Raw genomic sequence first — 21600 nt, 5'->3', positions numbered from 1 at the left:
GGGAGGGGTCTTAACCCTGGACCTCGCCCAACCCACTCAGCATAGCAAAGAAGATTGGCCTAGCAAACAAGAGGATGATTTTGGGGCTCTGAGAGACCAGCTAGGGGTGGGTGGGGGGCAGCTCCAGCCACCCCGTCTGGAAGCCTGTCGCCTTCTGTTCTGGCTGGCTGGCCTCATGAAGGGTGCTTCTGCGCCACCCCACTGCTGCCCATTCACTCCGGGCTTTCATCTCCCGCAGCCAGTGAAGCATTTTTCTATGCACTGGCGCTGCCTGCAGGAATGCACGGGGGAAGGGGGAGCCCTGGCCTGCCAGGCCCTGGGATCCCTCTCTACCCAAAGGGCATGCGCCTGCCCCAGGGCACCTGAGCAACCTGCCTGCCCCAGGCCCCAAGTTCCCATGCCGCCAGAGTCCCCCTCAGCAAAGGAGCCTCTGAGCAAGAGACCTTCCTCACTCTGTGCCAGATTGGCAGCCCTACCCTAGCAGGAGCCCTGTACCTGCTGCGGAGTTTTTTCAGCTCCCCATTCAGCTCACCTAGGACACAAAACTGCCCTCTCACTAGAGAAGGGAAGGGGCCCCATGCAACCCTTATTCAACTCCAGAGAGCCAGGTAGGAATGATTCTTTGGGCAGGCAGGGGGTTAAAGCCTGAATCCATGCCTGACCTATGGAGCAGATGGAGGCATCAGAGGGTGGGTACAGGAGAACCAGGGAGCAGGGATTGACCTTCAGTCTTTTACCAGGGAGGGAAAGGGCAAGCACATTCATGGCCCACTTCTAAGGAGGGATGATGGTGTGTGTGTGGTGTGTGTGTGTGGTTGTGTGAGCGGGCCTCCTAAAAGTGGACCCTCCCTACAATGACCTGTCCATCTATCCAGCAGCTGTGGCCCCTGTGATGTCACCAGTCGACGGTGTTGCCTTAGTAACTATCCAGGATTAGCACTTTGCCCCTCTCATCCTTGACGTCCCACCATGGGCTGATGTTGCTGTGGCAACCTGAATGGGCACACCAGCTTTTCGGACAACTGTACCCAGTGAGGGAAGTGCCAGGCAAAACAGGCTGTGTGGGGTAAACAGCCCACCCCCAACCCCATGGAAGAGTCAGACTTTCCTAAACAGGACTTTGGGGCTCTCTCTCCCCTCACAGAGATGTGGCCACTCTTGCCCCGAATTTCTTCACAGTCTTTTCCTTCCTTCAGCAACTGTCACGGAGTACTTCCTGTGCAAATGCGGACAAGAAAAGCAAATAAAGCCAAAGTTTAAGCTCAGGAAAGTTTGTACAAGCATAGGGTCTTGAAGGATGAGTAGGAGTTGGCCAAGAGTGGTTGTTGCTGGAGAAATATCCTAAGCAAAGGAAGGTGAAGCCTGTGCAAAAGGCAAATCCCTGTCTCCAGACACTGCTTAAATCCTGCCTATGGGTTCCCCATGCCCTGGCTTCTCTTCCTGTTCCACTCAACATTTTGTGATGAGGACAGTGTCTGGTTCAATTTCAGACATGTAGCACCCAGCACAATCCAGGCAGCAAACAAAGCAGCTCTACTAAAAGGTCACCTAAAGTTGGACACATGTGTAATAAGTGATGGGGCCTATTAGCTCCCCAACACTAACCTGTCTTGAAGACAATGGGCAAATCGTGTCCCATCTGTGAGATGGGGCTGATTCAGTGAAGGCTCTGGACAGGGGTTCTCAGTTTAAGGTAGAGTATTATTTTTTCCTTTGCTTTATAAACCTACCTCTTTCTCTTACAGAAAATTTGAAAGACTGTTAAAGTAGAAATATGCAAAACTTCCAATTCCCTGTTAAACCAGGTGCTTTTGCTTTTATCTCCTGTCTCACTTTTTAATCTCTATTTCTCTATAATTTCTGCTGAACCATTTGATGGGAAATCTCTGAAGACATCCTGACATTTCTCCTTCAATCTACATCAACTATGACAAGGATATCTCCTAATAACCCCCAAACCATCATCACATCTAAGAAAATTAACAATGCAAAATCCAGAGAAGGGTGGGAGGACCAAAGCCCAGCCTTTGGAGCAGATGGGGGCTTCAGAGGGTGGGCCCTGAGACCCAGGGAGGGAATGGGGCAGTCGCATCCACTGCCCTGGTCTAAGGAGGGATAAGCTAGAGTTGCAGCTGTGTGTGTGTGTGTGTGTGCGCGCACGCATGTGCTGTCTTCCAGAGAACGGACCCTTTTCACAGTGGCCTGACCATCTGTCCTGCAGAGGTGGCTTAAATGCAAACTTTCCAATATTTTACATATCTTTTTTTTTATTTTGGTTAGTAACCAAGTGATTCCCCATCCTCTAGACCCTCCTTACAAGATAACCTCTACTCTGCTTTTTATCTCTGCAAACCTGCTATTTCTAGTCATTTCTTGAATGTGATGTCATACAATTGTTCTTAAGTATTTTGCTTATTTCACTGAATATAATGTTTTCAAGTTCTTCCGTGTTGTAGCATGTCTCATAACTTCATTGCTTTTTTTTTCTGGCCGAATAATATTCCATTGTGTTTATGTACCATATTTTGTTTATCCATTCATTTGTTGGACACTTGGGTCGTTTCCACCTTTTTTGGCTATTGTGAATAATGCTGCTCTAAATATCGGTGTACATATATGTGTTTACAACCCTGTTTTCACTCCCTTTGGGTATAGACCTAGAGGTGGGATTGCCAGATCAAATTGTAATTTGTATTTAGCTTTTTTAGGAACTGCTTTCCATAGTGGCTTTCCAGAGTAGCTGCACCATTTTACATTCCCACCAATAGTGTACTAGAGTTCCAATTTCTCAGCATCCTCTCAACTCCTTTCCATTTTTAAAATAATAGCCATCCTTGTGTGTGTGAAGTGGTATCTCATTGTACTTTTAATTTGCATTTCCCTAACGGCTAATTATCCAGCTCAAAAAAAAAGAAAAGAAAAGAAAAAAAGCAATCCAGGATTCAATTAAAGTTCCGCCACAGCATTTGCTGTTTTGTCTCTTTTTACGCTAGAAGAGTCCTGGAGGGGGGATGGGTATTGGAGCACGGATTTGAGCACCCGGAGGGCTGACACCTTCCCGCCGGGTCCAACCTCTCAGCCAGCGAGAAGAGGGGAGGCAGGGGGCGCTCTCCTGGTCGGTGTGGGGGCTGTGTGTGCGGGAGAAGCAGTGAGATCTGAGCGGGAGGAACCGTATTGGAAGTGGTGGGCAGACCTGGGGAGGTGCTCGGACGGAAGCTCCGCCCCAGCCGTGCCGGATGGTCCCTCCCCTTAGCAACAAGCCTTGCGTCCTTCCCTAGAGACGGCGGTCGCTGAGCTCAGATCCCACAGGCACTTGCGCCTTCCAGCCGGTAGGTAAGTGCTGCCGAGGGGTGGCGGTGCGAGAGCGAGCAGGGGGACCTCAATAAGGCGCAGAAGGCGGGAGGTCGGAGAAGAGGTCGTCGTCCCGGTCCTGGTTCCCTGTCCCCACCCACGGGTCTGGGTGAACCTGACTGGTCACTACCCACGCTGGGGAAAGCGGGGGTGTGGTGGTGGGAGGGAGTAGGGGAGGGAAATGCACTTTTATGTGACCCTTCAGGAAAACCTGCCAGACCATGTTTCAGGGCCCCAGCCCCACTGCCCCTCTACGGAAGGTTTATGCAGAGAAGGTGTGGGTTCTGGTCACCAGCCACCCAGTCCCTCTTGTGATACCGACCACATCATGTCTCCTTCGTCCGCAGCATTCCCATCTGTAAATTGAGAGGGTATTGTAGCACATACCTCAGTTGCTAGAGATCAATTTCATTTCTTCCTTTACTCACACCATTCATTCATTCATTCACAAACCATTTGGCAAACACTTTCTAGGCATCTGTCTTGTGCCAAGTGCCTGCCAGTCCAGTGCTTAGGGTCCAGAAACCAGTGTTCCCTGAAAACTTCTAAATTTGCAGCCCTCAGGCTAATCCTGACAAGGGAGACAGATGTGGACATATGATAATACAAGCAGATGTGCACTGTAGAGAGGAGCCTCAGACAGCTGTGGGAACACTGGGGGTGGGGGTGTCACATGAGGTGAGTTGCTCTGGGAAGGTGGAGAGAACCACGGCCTGTGGGACTTATTACTACCCACAATATTGTTTGTCAACAAAGGTGTTGACTTCCAAACTCCCTTGAAGCCACGGACCCATTTGTCAAATGTTACCTTATACAGGACCCTGGTATGTGAAGCAGATGAAGTTGGGGTTGCTTAGAAGCCTTCCTGTTTGCTCTCCTCCCCATCTCCACCTCCTCCAGGCACCCACCCTGCAGAATCTGAGGGCTCCTCAATATACAGTTTGAAGTCAAGTTTTGTGGTCCTGGGAACTTGGACCTTGGGGTCAGCCAGAGGTGGAGACCCTGGTTTCCATTCTGGTTCTGCCTGTTCTCAGCTGTGTGTTCCTTGCAACATATTTTTCTGGGCCTTTGCTTCCTTGTTTGCAGAAGGGCAATAATAGTAGTCCCTCATGTGAGGATCAGATATTCCTGTTCATCTGTTCAGCCCAGGGCTGGAGGGTGGTTGAGTCAGTGTGAGGTTAAACAGTAGTAAATCCAACCTGAAGCCTCCCCTCGTTCACGTCAATAGGGCACTCAGGTGGTCTGATGGGAGAAAGAACTTGGGTTCATATTCCAACTGTGCCTCTTACTGGCTGTGTGACTTTGGGAAGCTCACTTAACATCTGAGTCCTGCCTCTCAGAAGTGAGAGTCTCTGTTCCAACCCAGAAGTTTAAATGAGATGATGGGTAAAAAAAAAATAGCCCCAAATAATAAGTCACCATTCCCAACACTGCCTGCGAAGACCACCCCTGTGGCATTATTGCTTGGCTCCGTCATGTGAATGAGAGAACGTGCCCAGCATGGCTGGCAGGGGCCCAGCTGGGAATCATGTCCTTATCCCTCCTGGCAGCCACACTCATCCCCAGGCAGAGGCTGCTGTCACTGTGGGCCTGTGACAGGAGGCCTGCATCCTCCCCGCACTCTGTGGGGACTTGCTTCTCACATGCAGCACCCAGGAAAAGCCCTGCCATCTCTTGGTGGGAATTCTCTTGGCACCATCCCTTTTCTGTTATCTGTGGGTGGTGGGGTTGGGGCTTGTTGGGAAGAGGCAGACTAGGCATTCGCATATCATGGTGCCCCTGGGGGCTGAGGTAGAAGCTGGGAAGGGCCAAGTGATGCTGGTATCTTCTCTTAGGAGCTCTGGCTGGGGCGTCACCCTGAGAAGCAACATGGAGAAGCCTAACAAAGCAAACGGCAGCCCAGAAAGGGCCTCTCAGGATCCACAGTGCAGCCCAGGAAGTGCTTCTGCAAGCCAAGAATGCGGTCTGGGGAGTATTTATCATGGCCTAGAGTGTAGCCTGGGGCAGATTCTCCTGGGATCAGATTTTGGTTTGAAGAAGCCTCCTCGGAAACCTGACCCTAAGCCCCCATCTTTATCTTTGCCCATGGCTCCACCCTTGATCTCAGACTTGGGGCCCCGGAAGTCACCCCTGGCAGGTACTGATAAGAAGTACCCGGTAATGAAGCAGCGTGGGTTCTATTCTGACATCCTCAGCCCTGGAACCTTGGATCAACTTGGGGTAAGTGTGGTAGCTGCTCCTACCAAGTCTAAAAATTCCCTATGGGTTCCATCTGTCCATCCTCCCTCCATACACCCATGTACACATCCATCCATTCATTTAGCCATCTATGATCCATCTGTGTTTTGAGAGCTTGTCTATCTGTCCATCCATCTGTCCATTCTTCCATTCAACAACTCATTACTGAGTGCCTGCTACAAGCCACACCCTGGACTGAGCACTGGGGACATAGTGAGGCTGGGGCAATGGCTTTGAGGGGAGCCCCTCTCTGGTTCTGGCTGGGAAGGACTCCTTGGATGAGATCTAAGAGATGGATGCCCATTTGCTGGGAAAGATTGGGGCTGGGGGGAATGTTCCAGGCAGGGAACATCAGGTACAAAGGCCTAGGTTTGTGTAGGGCCCTGAAACACGATGGGGCCCATGTGAAGAGGGAAAGTGGAATGTGAGAGGAGACTTTAAAAATCAGGCTGGCAGCAGGGGGCTGGGGAAGCATGCTCTGAGCCTTGTAGGTCCTGAGCACCCTTCAGAAGGTCTGGGGCAGAGGAGTAGGCCAAGCGAGACAGCAGGCAAGATGAGGATCCACTGACACCTACTATTTCAGGGGTGCCAGAGGCGCTCTTGGGAGGGGAGGAATACACAGACATACCTCCTGGCTTTGCCTCACCTCCATCTTGTGGCTATATGGCCATAGACGTGTACTGGGAGTGTCCTCAGGGTGAGAAGGACGGCTGTGCTGGACCGGGGTGTCCCAGGTGGCCACAGCCTCTTATAGCCCACTGTAGTCTTTGATTGACACTGGCAGGAACTCATGGGTTCTATGCTCCACCCGGATTTGTGCTCCTGGAGTGCTCCCTGGTGGACCTCAGGGAAGGCGTGTGTCCTTGGGGTCCCTCCCAGGTCCTGACTGTCTCTGTGATACTCACGCCCACTCAGGCCTCTGGGGTTTGGTTTTAGGATGTGTGCTGTGGCCCGCAAGTGCACCAGGACCTACTGCGGCAGGCTGACCTCGACAAGTTCACCCCAAAAGGTCAGTGCCCAGGATGGCCTATGGGCAGGCCTAGTGAGTGTTTAGAAGCAGGGGCTCTGATCTCAGGGAGATGGTCTTTTTTTTTTGGCTGAGGGTCCCAGTTTCCTTAAGTGTAAAATGGAGATAAAAGATAAGATGCTTGCCTGGAAACATCATAGAGTTTATTAACCAGATAATCAAAAAGTGTTGGCAAAGTGCCCTGAGGGAAGGGAGAAAGACTATGGAACTATTAAACTTTACCCTCAGGGAATCTCCTGATACTGTGTCAAACTTTAGGGACGCCCAAATCAATAGGCCCTGCCCTTGATCATGAGGCTTACTCTTGTGAAGCTTATGTAGGTAGCATAGAAGCTTAGACTACCTACAGGCATGCCTAAGAGTTACTTCTGGAGGACCTCTGTTGTTGCTCAAATGTGGCTCACTCTCTCTAAGCCCAACTGTGCAAGTGAAATCATTGCCCTCCCCCCTACGTGGGACATGACATCTAGGGGTGAAAGTCTCCCTGGCAACGTGGGAGATGACTCCCAGGGATGAATCCAGACCTGGCACCATAGGATCAACAATTACATCCTGACCAAATGGGGGAAAAGAAGTATAATTAATAAACTATCAGTGGCAGAGAGAGTTCAAATAGAATCAAGAGGCTACTCTGGAGGTTACTCTTACACAAGCTTCAGGTAGACCTTGCTACCTATCATAACCTGCAACCCCCAACCAGGACCATTCCAGCCAATCCTAAAGAACACCTAGGGCAATTTATAAGATTCCACAAGGGTTCCAGGCACTAGAGTAACTTTCCAGAAACCTACAACCTCCAGATGGGTTCCTGGTCCAAATAAGTCTTGAAACCTAGCCCAGCCTCTCCAGAACATCAGACAGTTCCATCTACCTACCCCATATTAGTGACAAGCCCTTCCAATATCAAAAATTTAGAACTGCCATAGCCCAAACAACCCCAGTGAGAGGTATGGAAAGATCAAAGGTGATGGGGAATTATACATAGAAGATAGGACTTAACAAATGAATATGAATGCTGAATCATTAAATTGATATCTCTTTTAGTCTCCAGTATTTTAGAGCAGCTAGAAGTAAAAACCTAAAATTGTGAAATTGTAACCCATGTTAAAGTCTGAAATAAGTTCTACAACTACTTGTGGTGCTGTGCTTGGGAATTTTTAGCTTTTTTGTGTATATGTTATTGTTCACAAAAAAAGAAGGAAAAAAAAAGTTGATTGTGATGATAATAAAGTATTTAAGCTAGCCTCCTATATTCTAGAGCAGCTAGAAGGAAAAATATGAGGGGATCGTATGGTAGCCCATGACAAACCCTGGTATCTATCCTGTAACCACTTTTTGAAGAGTTCTTTGAAAACTATTGCTATTTTATTTCTTTGTTTTGTACATATGTTATGCTATACAATAAAAAAAAGTTAAAAAAAAGAAAGAAAAAAGATAAGGTACTTTGCACAGGCCCAGTTCACAGTGAATTGCTTTATCATGATTCTCAGCAGAGTCATGACAAGACATGGTTGTGGGCCGGGCTGCTGAGGGCTAGAACCACAGCTCTCTCTGCCCAGCTGGGCATAGTAGGAGCATTTGTGGGTGTGTTTTCTGCTTTCCCTGGAACTTGGCTCAAGGGAAGCCAAGCCTATGTCAGAGTTATTCCCCACTGGGGCCCAGCACCTAGGACAGGGCCTGACACAGGAGACCTTTGGTGAAGAAAAGAAGGGAGCTCTCCTCTCAGGCTCTGTGATGAGGCTTGGGGCATAACTAGGGTGGTAAGGACTGTGACAGATCTGCAGGGTGTGTGGCATTCCCCAGGGACAGAGAGGAGAATAAGGTGAGGCCAGGAGATGCAGTGAGCAAGATAGGGCCCTAAGTGGAGGTGAGGAATTGGGTGGGGGCCCTCCCAGTGGGCCCAGTTCACCCCTTTCCTCCTCTGGCAGATAGGATGCCCCCTTTGGTCAGGCCCCGATGTACCCGTGGTCCCGATGTCTGCCCTTCCATTCTACCATCAGGAAAGTCTTGGCTCCTTTCTGGCACTGTCCTAGCTCAGGCCTCTCAGAGTCCATGGGGCTTATGGGTGTGTGAACCTCCGAGTGGGCACAGGAAACAGTACATGTGCATGCATTTGTGTAGTTATCTGAGCATCTGGTCCACTGTTTACAACAGTCTGACAAAGATCTGTGACCCAGAAAATGGTTAAATCCCACCGCCTGTGGTAGAGGGCAGGTCAAGTCAGTGGTTCTACCAGCCCCACTATATATATGGGGTTTCATTTTATATGGTGTTGGGGGATCCAAGGCCTGACCCCTACAACCCCTGCCTCCACCTGCAGTCAGAACCTTTGTGGTTCCTGAGGACTTCCAGCAGCTCGTGGAGCAGCAGTGCATCGGGGCCAGCACTCAGTTGCTCACCCAGACCGACTTCCCACTGCAGGCCTATGAGCCCAAGGTGCAGGTGCCTTTCCAGGTGCTGCCGGGCCAGTGCCCCCGCAAAATTGAGATCGAGAGGTACTGGCTGGGTGTCAGGAGGGAGGATTGTGGGGAGGGCCTGGCCTCCTGGAGGAGGCATCCATCCACATTAGGGGATGACGGACTATAGGCAACTAGGTGACAATCCCCACTGCAGAGGCTAGTAAAATGGGTCTTTGCCGTGTGTTTACGTAAAACCTTCCAGTCCTTTGGTCTCTTTAACAGGAACAAATCGTTTTCCTTACAGTAGAATGGGGGAGGGTGACTTTTCGGTCAATATAGTGGGACTGCCAGGGCAGGACAGAAGGGCAGGTGGGGCCCAGGACACCAGCCCCAGCCAGGGCACCACTTTCTGATGTATCCCAGAGGGAGGAAGGCCCCGGAGAGGTCTCAGCCACACCCCCACTGGTGCGACCCCATGGGGCTTTGCTGACAGCCGTGAGCCATCTCACATGAGCCGAGCCATCATGAGACCCCTTCCCACCTGCGACTAGGAGGAAGCGGCAGTACCTGAGCTTGGACATTGAGCAGTTGCTCACCAGCAAGGGCATTGACTCCGACAAGCTCATGCCTAGACACCCGGACCCTCAAAACCCCCAGACCATCGAACAAGGCCATGACCCACTCTTTCCCATCTATCTCCCACTGAAGGTGAGCCTGGCTCTCCCGGATGGCCAATGGTCAGGGCCGGGGAGGGGGGGGACCCCAGCTGAGGCTCAGAAGTCAGACCTGAAAGGGGGTCCCATGCTAATGACAAGCACTCACTCTCAATCAGGGTACCTGACTAATCAGAACCCAGCTTAGGCATCTTGAGTATTTCAGGCTGAGGCAGGAGGGGCCCCCTGGACCCCGGGGACACAGATTGTCTGCTTACTTCCTGGGAGCTGGGAAGCTTGTGTGTCTGACTTCTTGCCTCCCGACAATCTTGAATCTCCATTATTTCTGAGTCTGGGCAGGGTGCTCAGGAAAATTCAGGGGACACCTCCTCCCTTGGGCCTGAACTGGATGAGCCTGGACAGGGACTGAAGACAGCCCACATCTTGCTCTCTGAGTCCCTAGATACTCTTCTGCTCAAGCTTTGGAATGCTTCACTGAACAGGGATCCCAGGGTTGACGGAGCCAGATCCTGTATATCCCTGTGGGCAGCAGAGGAGGGGCTCAGCTCCCTGATCCCCAGCCTGCGACTCTCCTCTGGGGAAGAGCCTACCTGTGCAGCCCCATCCTCTGGCATGCCCAGTCCCACCTGGACCCCAGTAGGTGTAGCTGCTTCCTCCTAACATCTGCTGGCTCTCCTTCAGGTGTTTGACAATGAGGAATTTGACTGCCGGACTCCCCATGAGTGGATCAACCTGGGCGTGGAGCCAGGGTCTCTGGATAGGAAACCTGTTCCTGGAAAAGCCCTCCTGCCCACTGATGACTTCCTGGGGCATGGTGAGCAGGGCCAGCCTGGCATGGGGGCTCCTGATCTGCACTATCCCGACAGGGCAGCAGCCTTGCCATAGACTCTCCCTGGGGCCCAGCACCCATGGAAGGCCAAGGAGGTGGGCACAACCTCCCCCTTTCAAGTCCTTCCAGCAGGAATACAGTTAAGGGATTGGCCAGAGAGGCAGGAAATGCAGGGACTGGGATGACATTGGCAGGAGGGAGGAGGAAGGGACAGCTGTGTGTTGTCTAATGTTTTAAGAAAATCTTTGATTCACTTGTAATAAAAACTATACATGCTTATTGCAAAAATTCAAATAATACAGGAGTATATAAGAGGGACAATTCAAGCTCTTCCATACCACCACCCAGAAATCACCCAGCTTCTTCTCCAGCTGCAGCTGTGGTCTCTTGGCTTTTACTTTTGCATGGACAACACCCATTCACACACACACTGTCACATTCACACACACACCATCACACACACATCGCACACCTAACACACACAGTCTCATTAATACCCACATTTCACACACACATTACTGTCATCCATTCACAAACACTGTGAATCACACACAGACTCCTGCATCGACGCTTGACAGGTTTGCCATGTCTCAACTTTACCTGTCTGCGCACAGAATCCCCTTGCTCCTCCTTTGGCCCCGGGCATGCCCTAGGGCCATGGAAGCTCTCCCCAGTTTCCTACTATGGGGAACACTGGTAGGGTGAGCATCCATGGCCTCCATTCCAGCCTGTGTGGGAGGGTCTGTGCAAGCATCCTGGGAAGGAGTCTGGGTCATAAGTTTGGTGGTTGGAGGCAGCCATTCACCTGTGCAGGGCTGAGGGCTGCTCTGCTTCTTGCCCAGTGGGCAGACGAGGAACGGGGAGGGGAGGGGGCCTGGTGGACCAGCCCCCAGGTGGGAGACAGGACTCTGAGTGTAAGGACTGGTTTTAAGACAGCTTAGCCTTTATGGGCACTGCAGGGGGTCCATTGAGCAGGCTCTACATTTAATGTTTCATTTTAAAACATGTTAATGCTGGAATCAATTTCTCTGAACTAGACAAGGAGCCTAGAATATTCCCTCTACTTTGGGCTTAATTACAGAAATAATTTAACTCAATTGTTCCCAGATCTCCAATTCCTGGTGATAAAACGAGAAGGTCTGGGGCTGCATTAACCTTACATGCACCAAGCACCAGCCTCCCTCACAGCTCTTCACGTGGGCCCTGGCCTTGGGCCGTGGGCACTGGTAGGAACAATTCCTGCCAGGGCCCTCTTGTTTTCTCCTGGGGGCTTCTTTTGACATCTTTTCCTTTAAGTTGAACCAAGACAAGGTCAGCATTTTCAAAAAGGTAACTTACAAGGAAGGTGTTCTAGTTTGTTAGCTGCTGGAAGTCAATATAGCAGAAACGGAATGGCTTTTAGAAAGGGGAATTTAATAAGTTGCAAATTTACAGTTCTAAGACCAAGAAAATGTCCCAATTAAAACAAGTCTATAGAAATGTCCAATCTAAGGCATCCAGGGAAAGATATCTTGGTTCAAGAAGGCCAATGAAGTTCAGGATTTCTCTCTCAAGTGGAAAGGCACATGGTGAACATGGTTAGGGTTTCTCTCTCATCTGGAAGGGCACATGGCAAACACAGCATCATCTGCTAGCTTACTCTCCTGGTTTCCCATTTCATGAAGCTCCCCAGGAGGCGTTCTCCTCCTTCATCTCCAAAGGTCGCTGGCTGGTGGACTGTCTTTTTCTCGTGGCTGTGTCATTCTCTGCTCTTTCAGAATCTCTACCTTTCTCCAAAATGTTTCCTCTTTTATAGGATTCCAGTAAACTAATCAAGACCCACCTGAATGGGTGTCTCCACCTAATCCAGTTTAACAACCACTCTTGGATTGAGTCACATCTCTAGGGAGATGATCTAATTACAGATTTAAACATACAGTACTGAATAGGGTTTAGAAGAAATGGCTGGATTTATAAAATGGGATTAGGATTAAAACATGGCTTTTCTAGGGTACATACATCCTTTCACACTAGCATAGAAGGGAATGAAAAAGCAGGACAACCAAAATGGGTGAGGTTATGCAATCTCCTTCACTCTTCTACCTGGTGTCAAGAACGAGGTTGACAGGTGGGGAGTGTTTCCTTGGAATTCTAGCCTTTCTTCCTTTCTTAATCTGGTCTGAATAATCTCTTAATTTGCTTTAAGTCACTGTGTATTGAAGCTTCCTCTGCTGGGTACTGTGCTGTGTACCCCTTCCTGCCACAGAAGTTTACTTGAGCACTTACTACATACTACATTCCATTTTAGGCACAGGGGGCACAACTGTGACCAAGAAAGACAGAGCCTCCTGCCCTTCAACACAATTGACACTGGTGTGAAGAAGCTGACTACAAATCAGAAGATGATGAATCTAAATATAATTCTAGACAGTGTCAGGTGCTGAGAAGGACATAAGCAGAGTCATGGAGTGCCTGGGCAGGATGGTGAGGGATGCTTCTCTAAGGAGAAGTCACTTGAGCAGGGAAGAAACCAGCAATGAGGCAACCTGAGGAAAGAGTGCTGCAGATAGGGCATAGGGCACAACCTGTGCAAAGGCCTGGAGGCAAGAGCAAGTGCCAGTGTGGCCGGAGAAAAATGGGTGAGGGGGCAGTGGCAGGGGTTCATCTGAAGACACAGACAAAGGCTTTCAGCTACAGGAGGTAGGGGGCCCCTAATGACCAAACAGGCGCTGAGGCCTACTTCAAGCCCATTATAGGGCAGTGGCCTTCTACCCTGCCCTGCCCTGTCCTGCCATGAGAGGCCTAGGGGCTCAACGCCACCTGTAGCCCAAGGGGAGGGCCTTGTCGTCTTGAAGGGGTCCAGCTCAGCCACATGGCCTTTACAGCTGGATCCCTGGCAGGTCTTTCATTTGATTGGGCTTTTCTTGCGTCCTGTCCCAGCCCTGTTGGCCTGTGTCACTCTTTGCCCTAATAGGGGTCACATAGAGCACAAGTGTAGAGAAGTCTGGTCTTTCTGGCCACTGCCCTCCTCCAGCAGGGGGTTCATCGGAAGCCAGCTCAACTAGGGGGAAGTAAGACCCCAGCTCTGCTGGACCTGGAGGGAGTCACCCTGGTGGGACAGAAGCCAGACCTCCAAGACCTGTCCCAAGCGAATGCTTTTACTCCCAGAGGCCCTAAGCACCACCTTGGCAAGAGCACTAGTGGAGTTTTCCCTCCCATTTCAGAGGACCCCAAGAGTCGGCAAGTAACGTACCAGTGGTGCCGCGTTGGTGTCCTGGACTATGACGATGAAGCAAAGCTGTACCTGGTACACAAGACAGACGAGAATGGCTTGGTGCGAGACGGGATGGGGAGGCCTATCCTAAATGGAGGGGTCACTGCTGAAGGTACGGCTCTCAGCTCCACCCCAGGCAGACCTGCAGCCCAGGCTGGTCCCAGCCTGTGGTGGAGGCCAAACCCCGCTCAGAACTGAATTCCTCCTTTCCTTGCCACCCTGTTTGCTCCGTGGGTGTTGGTGCCTAAGCGGGGGGAGGCCTCGCCCCTCAGAGACCCAGGAAGGGCAAATGGCCGTCCTCTGGTATGCCAACTCTGAGCAGCTGAGGGGACTGCCCTTAGCATGATTGTGAAGAGCCCGAGGCCGATCAGTTAGTGATGTCTGCCCGAGGTGTGGCATCGCGGCATGGGCACCTGAAGGGCCACCCCTGTATGACTCCCTGTCTGTGCATAGCTCTTTACAGTCTACAAAGCACTTCCACATCCATGGGTGACAGCCTGTGAGGTGGGCAGGACAGCAAGTGTCGTCATACCCTTTTCAGAGATGCCACAGGGGTTCAGAGAAGGGGAGCCACTTGCTCAGGGCCACTGTGCCTTGGCGGCAGAGCTGCGCGGAAATCCTGTGCTCCCCACCCCCACCCCCGGGTCGATGCAGCTGGGAGAGCCTGACTGTGCCTCCCCATGTCCCCCCCCCTGTGGCTCCCAGGAAGGCCTCCGCTCCTGGACTGCCAGTACTGGGTGCCGCGGATCCAGCTGCTCTTCTGCGCCGAGGACCCCGATGTGTTTGCACAGCGTGTGGTCCAGGCCGCCGCCCTGCGTAAGAACACGGAGGCGCTGCTGCTATACAACCTGTACGTGGACTGCATGCCCTCGGACGGCCAGCGGCGCCTCAGCGAGCACAGCCTCAGCCGCATCAAGCAGTGGGCTATGAGCACTCCGCGCATGCGCAGAGGGCCCCCGTGAGTCTCCACTGGACCCTGCCCTGTGTCTTGGGGTCACCTCCTCCTGGGAGCCTCCCCCAGTTCCCAGGGGGTGATGCTCCTGCTGCGCTCTTCTGCTTGGGGCTGCCTTGTCCTTTGCACTGTGGAGTTCTTGGGTCCCCAAGCAATTTCTGTTTCATCTCCAGATCCCTCATTATCAGGATGGATTCATGGATTCTTACTTTGTTCAAAAGATTTTGATTTGTTACTATCACTTTTTAAAAGTTTATTTTATTTAATAAACCTACCAACATACACACACACAAACATTTTTACCATATGATCATTCCATTCTACATATATAATCAATAATTCACAGTGTCATCACATAGTTGTATATTCGTCATCATGATCATTTCTTAGGACATTTGCATCAATTCAGAAAAAGAAATAAAAAGAAAACAGAAAAAAATTCATACATACCATACCCCTTACCCCTCCCTTGCTATCATTTTTAAATTTTGATGTTTAAATTGTCCCAGATTTGGCCTGTGGGATCCACTTTAAGCTGTGTCCTTTTGATATGTTCCCTTCGTTCTTCGAGCACGTCCTTAATTTCTGGCACAGTAAGAAGTTCCAGGTTCATCTTGTATTTTCCCAGATCCAGCTCTGGAATCAGCTGTTTCTCCAAGGAGCCCTGGCTCTTTGTGGCAGAAATAGTATTTAGAGTTCAAGATCCTGGCGTTAGATACGCTCATTGCTATTGGGAAGTCGTTACTTCTAGGAGACAGTTCTGGGACATAGATGTATATGCTATACTTTTATATTATAATATATGATTACATTACATTTTATTATATTTAACCTCCACACACAATTCTATTTTTGTATCTATTAATCTATTTGTTAAAAACCTTGAACGCACACTGACACCTTCGAATTAACTTTAACACCAAAGGACTCATTCTCTCTTTTCCGTATTTGTTATTCTGTTCTCCCAAAGAAGACTGGTTCCCATGAATCACTTTATATTTAGTTAATTGCTCAGTCCTAGAATACACAAAAAAGTAGTTTTGAAATTGCTAACCCCAACCTTAAAAAAAAAAACCCTACTAAGTAGAGTTTAATATTTGCTTCGTGTTCTTTTTCTCTTTAGCCTAAGGCGTAGATTCCAAAATACTCCATTCAAAAGTTACTTGGCTTAAACACACAGGCGCGCACACACACACGTGTTTCTCAGAAAGGCATATTCAGAGATCTGTCACTCTCCACCCCTATTCTTTCTATCCTGTCCACAGCCCAATCCTTTCCATCCAGTGCCTACCACATGCCCCTTAGGGAATCAGTGTCACTTGTTTCTGTTTTATCCGTTCCATATTTCTTTTTGCACAAATAAGCAAATAACATACGTATTTCTTTATACCGCTTTTTTCTTAGGTGAAGGGTAATACACCATAGATACTATTTTGTACTTATTTGTTCACTTATAATACATGCTATCCATATCAGTTCATTGAAAGCTCCTTTATTGTTTTTCACAGCTGCATAATAATCCATGGTTTGGATGCACCATAGTTTCTTTTTTTAACTACCCTCCAATATATGGACATTCAGGTCATTTTCGTATTTTGCAATTACAAGTAATTTGCAATAAATAATCTTATGCATTTGTATGTTCATATAGATGGAGGTGTAGCTTTTGGGTAAATTCTTAGAAATGGAATTGCTAAGTCTTTAAGCTCATATGTAGTTTTATTGGGTATTGACAGGTTCCCCTCCATAAGGGTGATCTCATTTCTCGTGCCCACCATCAATGTGTGAGTGTGCCTGCCCCCCCATACCTTGCCAACCGAAAGGAGTATACATTTAACTTTGCCAGTCTGGGAGGTAAGAATTATATCTCAGTGTAGTTTTAATTATATTTCAGTATGAGTGAGGCTGAACATTTTTTTTTAGGTTCAGGGGCAAATTTTGTATGTTTCTGTAACTTGTCTGTTCAAGTCTTTTGCCCACTTTTTACTCTCCAGTTTTTGTTTATTTTCCGTCTCTAATTTTTAAAAATTCTTTATATATTAAGAATATTAGCCCTTTATGTGTGCTATATGTTGTAAATATTTTCTTTTGATTCATCAGTTGTATTTGGATTTTGTTTATGGTGAGTTTTTCCAAACATTAAAAAATTATTGACAATTTTATTAATCTTTTATTGCATCTGGATTTTGAAACATAGTTAGAAAGTCTTTTCTTATACCAAGGTTTCATTCCAGTTCTTGTATGGTTTCATTTTTTTGCATTTGTATTCTCAATTCATTCTTACATATGGTGTGTGGTAGCTATGTATGTAATTTCATCATTTTTCAAATAGCTAACCTGTCATCCCAGCAGCATTTATTAAAACCTCCATCATTTGCCAGTGATTTGCCACCTTTATCAGATACAGAATTTCCATAGGTATTTGGGTCTATTTCTGGACTCTCAATTCTGTTCCATTGTTCTGTTTGTCTAATCATATACCTGTACCACACTGTTAGCGATAGAGGTTTTCTAATATATTTTAATGTATCATAGGGATATTCTCTCTTTGAAGCTCTTCTCTTTCGGTGTTTTCCTGGCTACACTTGCATGCTTATTTTTTCATATGGGCTTTAGTACCAGCTTGTCTGGTTCTGTTTTTAATTTTTTTTTAAATTTTGGTTGCAGTTTTTTTTAATTACCTTAGGTAGAGCCAACATCTTTTTTTTTAATTTATTAAACATACCATATACAAACACAAACATTCTTACCATATGATCATTCCATTCTACATATATAATCAGTAATTCACAATATCATCACAGAGTTGTGTATTCATCATCATGATCATTTCTTAGAACATTTGCATTAATTCAGAAAAAGGAAACAGAAAAAAATTCATACATACCATCCCCCTTACCCCACCCTTTCATTGATCACTAGTATTTCAATCTATTGAATGTATTTTAACATTTGTTCCCCCTATTATTTATATACTTTTATATATGTTTTACTCGTCTGTCAATAAGGTAGATAAAAGGAGCATCAGACACAAGGTTTTCACAATCACACAGCACATTATGAAAGCTGTATCATTATACAATCATCTTCAAGAAACGTGGCTACTGGAACACAGCTCTACATTTTCAGGCAGTTCCCTCCAGCCTCTCCATTGCACCTTAACTAAAAAGGTGTTATCTATATAATGCATAAGAATAACCTCCAGGATAACCTCTCCACTCTGGAATCTCTCAGCCATTGACACTTTATTTTGTCTCATTTCACTCTTCTCTCTTTGGTCAAGAAGGTTTTCTCAATCCCTTGATGCTGAGTCCCAGCTCATTCTAGGATTTCTGTCCCATGTTGCCAGGAAGGTCCACACCCCTGGGAGTCATGTCCCACGTAGACGGGGGGAGGGTGGTGAGTTTGCTTGTTGTACTGGCTGGAGAGAGGCCACATCTGAGCAACAAAAGGCGTTCTCTTGGGGGTGACTCTTGGGCCTAATTTTAAGTAGACTTAGCCTATCCTTTGTGGGGTTAAGTTTCATATGAACAAACTCCAAGATTGGGGGCTCAGCCTATTGCTTTGGTTGTCCCCACTGCTAGTGAGAATATCAAGAATTCTCCACTTGGGGAAGTTGAATTTTCCCTTTTTCTAACCATCCCCCCAAAGGGACTTTGCAAGTACTTTTTTATTCACTGTTCAAATCCTCTGGGATTAATTGGGGCATCACTCTGGACAAACCTACAAAATCTCATGCCCTACTCAAGCAACATCTTTTGATGGTGAGTTGTCCTATCCAAGAACAAGAGATGTTTATGCATTTGCTCAAGCCTACTTTTGTTATCTTTCAGGAATGCCTTAAAGTTTTGTTTACATAGGTTTTGCATATTTCCTATTAGGTTTCTTATCTCCTTTGTTGCTATTATAAGTGGGTTCTTCTCTACTATTATGACTTTTGATTTCTATATGTTAATTTCTGTATGTTAAAATGTCACCTGACAATTCTTTTAATGACTGAGTTTGTTTTATCATTGATTCTCTAGGGTTTTCAAAGTGCACATTATCTGGTAAATAGAATTAATTTGCTTATGCTTTCCCGGTTCTTAATCCTCTAATTACTTTCTCTTGTCTAACTGCATTTCCGAATATCCCCAGTATAATATTGAGCTGGTAATGGAGATTGTGGGCATCCTTGCCTTGTTCCTATTCTAATCTTAGTGGAAATGCCTCTAGTGTTTCCCTTTTCACCAAAATGCTCGCTTTAGAATTTTATTTATTGATTAATGAAATATTCATCAGTTCTATTTTCTTTAGTATTTTTATCACAGGCTTTTAAAAAAGTACCTGTGGAGATAATCATATGATTTGTCTTTTTAGGTCTTTTAGCGTGGTGTACTATATTAATTGATTTCCTAATATTGAAACGATCTTGTATTCTTTTAATAAGGTATATCATTTTCTTAATGTAGTGTTGTATGATATTTGTTAACGTATTATTTAGAACTTTTGCATTGATATAAGTGATGTTGATATGTACAATTTTTTGTATTGTCTGTAAAATTGTCTCTAGGAATTTGTATATTTCCTTCTGTTTCACTACTTCTCCTTTCCAGTTTTATTTTATAGTTATGCTTTCTTCCCTTTTCACTTTATTAAGTTAGTGGTTTTCCTAATGCATTTAAAAAAAAAACAGGATATAGACTTATTAACTAGATCGACTGCTTTTCTATTCTCCATCACATTTTCTACTTTTTATTATACCTTCATGGTGCTTCCTTTTGTCTAACCTTTTGTAACTTTTAAGTTTTGTGTGTGTATGTGTGTGTGCTTGGAATTGGATACACTTATTTTCACTCTTATTGATAAACATGTTTAAGGCTATGAATGTTCTTCTGATTGGGTTTCATTATTATTTTTTATAATATATCAATTATTATTTTTTAATTCCATAAACTTGATTTGTATTTTTTCATTCACTTAAGATTTATTTAATATGTGGTTTTAAGGTTTTCTATGGGGAAAGATGGGCCTTTTATATTTTTACTTTGTTAGTATTTTCTAGTTTTTCTTGCATTTAGATCTGAGTGTTGCTTTTAATATTTCCACTATATGAAACTTGCTGATGTTTTCTTTATAATCTAATATATAATCAGTATTTATGAATGTTCTGGTTACATTTGCGAAGAAGGTGTATTTCGTATTTTTAGGATATAAAAGTTATATATATATATTAATATATATTCCATAAATCTCCAGTGAGAGTAGTGTGCTACATCACAATTGTGAAGTACAACTTTTTACATTAAAAAGTACCCTTGGTCAGGTCCAATGCTTTTTTACCTGAATTCTACTTTGTTTTTCTTTTTTTGTGTGGGCAGACCCCGGGAATCAAACCCGGGTCTCTGGTATGGCAGGTGAGAATTCTGCCAATTCTATGTTGTTTTATATCAGAATCACAAGCTGGCTTTCCTATTGTTTCCAGTTGTCTAACTTACCTTTTCTATCCCTCTATTTTTTCTTATATATTTTTATTGAAAAATCTTCATACACATACAGTCCATTCTGGTATACAATCAGTGGCTCATAATGTCACCACATAGTTGTGTATTCATCACCATGATCATTTTTAGAACATTTTCATCACTCCAGAAAAGGAAAAAAACAAAAACAAAAACAAAAACACATACATCCCATACCCCTGACCCACACCTCTCATTGACCATTAGTATTTCAACCTACCCAATTTTTAACCCTCTATCCCCCTATTATTTATTTATTTTTATTCTTATTTTTTACTTATCTTTCCATACCCTGGATAAAAAGAGCATCAGACACAAAGTTTTCATAATTACACAGTCACATTGTAAAAGCTTTATCATCAAGACTCAAGCTCAACAGCTTTGGGTACTTCCCTCCACCTACTCCAATACACCATAAACTAAAAAGGAATATCCATATAATGCATAAGAATAACCTCCAGGATAACCTCTTGACTTTGAAATCTCTCAGCCACTGAGACTTTTTTTTTTTTAGAGCAAAGATTATATAACATTTTTAATGAAAAAAAAGGAAAAATCAAAGGAGACAAATATCATATGGTTAGGATGAGAAGACAGTGATTCTAATTACATATTATCCCATCCTCTATTTTTTAAAAATATTTTTATTGACAAAACAACATACAAACAAACATTCTTAACAAGCATTCCATACATGGTGTATAATCAGTGGCTCACAATATCATCACATAGTAGTATATTCATCACCATGATCGTTTTTTAGAACATTTGCATCATTCCAGAAAAAGAAATAAAAAGAAAAGACTCATATATACCATACCGCTTACCCCTCCCTCTCATTGACCACTAGTATTTCCATCTACCCAGTATATTTTAACATTTGTTTCCTCTCTTATTTATTTTTAATTCATATTTTTTACTCATCTGTGAGACTTTTTAAATTAATTAATTTTTATGTATGATACATAGCCACATAACAAATACAAACATTCTTATGATCATTCCGTTCTTGTTATATGATCAATAACTCACACTATCATCACAGTTGTATATTCATCATCATGATCCTTTTTTAGAACATCTCCATCAATTCAGAAAAAGCAATAAAAAGAATACAAAAAAATTCATACATACCATACCCCTTACCCCTCCCCTTCACAGATCACCAGCATTTCAATATACTAAATTTATTTTAATATTTGTTCCCCCTATTGTTTATTTATTTTTAATCCATATGTTTTACTTGTCCGCCGATAAGGTAGACAAAAGGAGCATCAGACACGAGGTGTGAGACTTTATTTTGACTCATTTTTCTTTTCCCCCTTTTAATCAAGAAGGCTTTCTCAATCCCAAGATGCCGGATCCCAGCTCATCCC

At 45.8% G+C, this 21600-nt stretch overlaps 1 protein-coding gene across 8 annotated transcripts in view; it reads left to right on the top strand.

Annotated features, from left to right (window-relative positions):
• DNAH1 (dynein axonemal heavy chain 1) overlaps positions 1-21600 on the top strand; it is an 86323-nt gene that overhangs the window by 2688 nt on the left and 62035 nt on the right. For all 8 annotated transcript variants that reach the window (XR_013162741.1, XM_077129058.1, XM_077129057.1 and 5 more), the window contains exons 2-10: positions 879-1693; positions 3279-3333; positions 5187-5571; positions 6526-6598; positions 8937-9111; positions 9567-9723; positions 10371-10503; positions 13722-13883; positions 14477-14729. Coding sequence is in view for 7 of the 8 variants with exons in the window: in XM_077129058.1 (XP_076985173.1) it covers positions 5221-5571; positions 6526-6598; positions 8937-9111; positions 9567-9723; positions 10371-10503; positions 13722-13883; positions 14477-14729 (1304 nt within the window). In the remaining variant the exon portion in view is untranslated. The remainder of the gene's footprint in view (positions 1-878; positions 1694-3278; positions 3334-5186; positions 5572-6525; positions 6599-8936; positions 9112-9566; positions 9724-10370; positions 10504-13721; positions 13884-14476; positions 14730-21600) is intronic.

Source organism: Tamandua tetradactyla, chromosome 15, assembly GCF_023851605.1.
Source record: "Tamandua tetradactyla isolate mTamTet1 chromosome 15, mTamTet1.pri, whole genome shotgun sequence".
NCBI classification, from domain to species: domain Eukaryota; kingdom Metazoa; phylum Chordata; class Mammalia; order Pilosa; family Myrmecophagidae; genus Tamandua; species Tamandua tetradactyla.
This window is presented reverse-complemented; position numbering and strand designations above follow the sequence as displayed.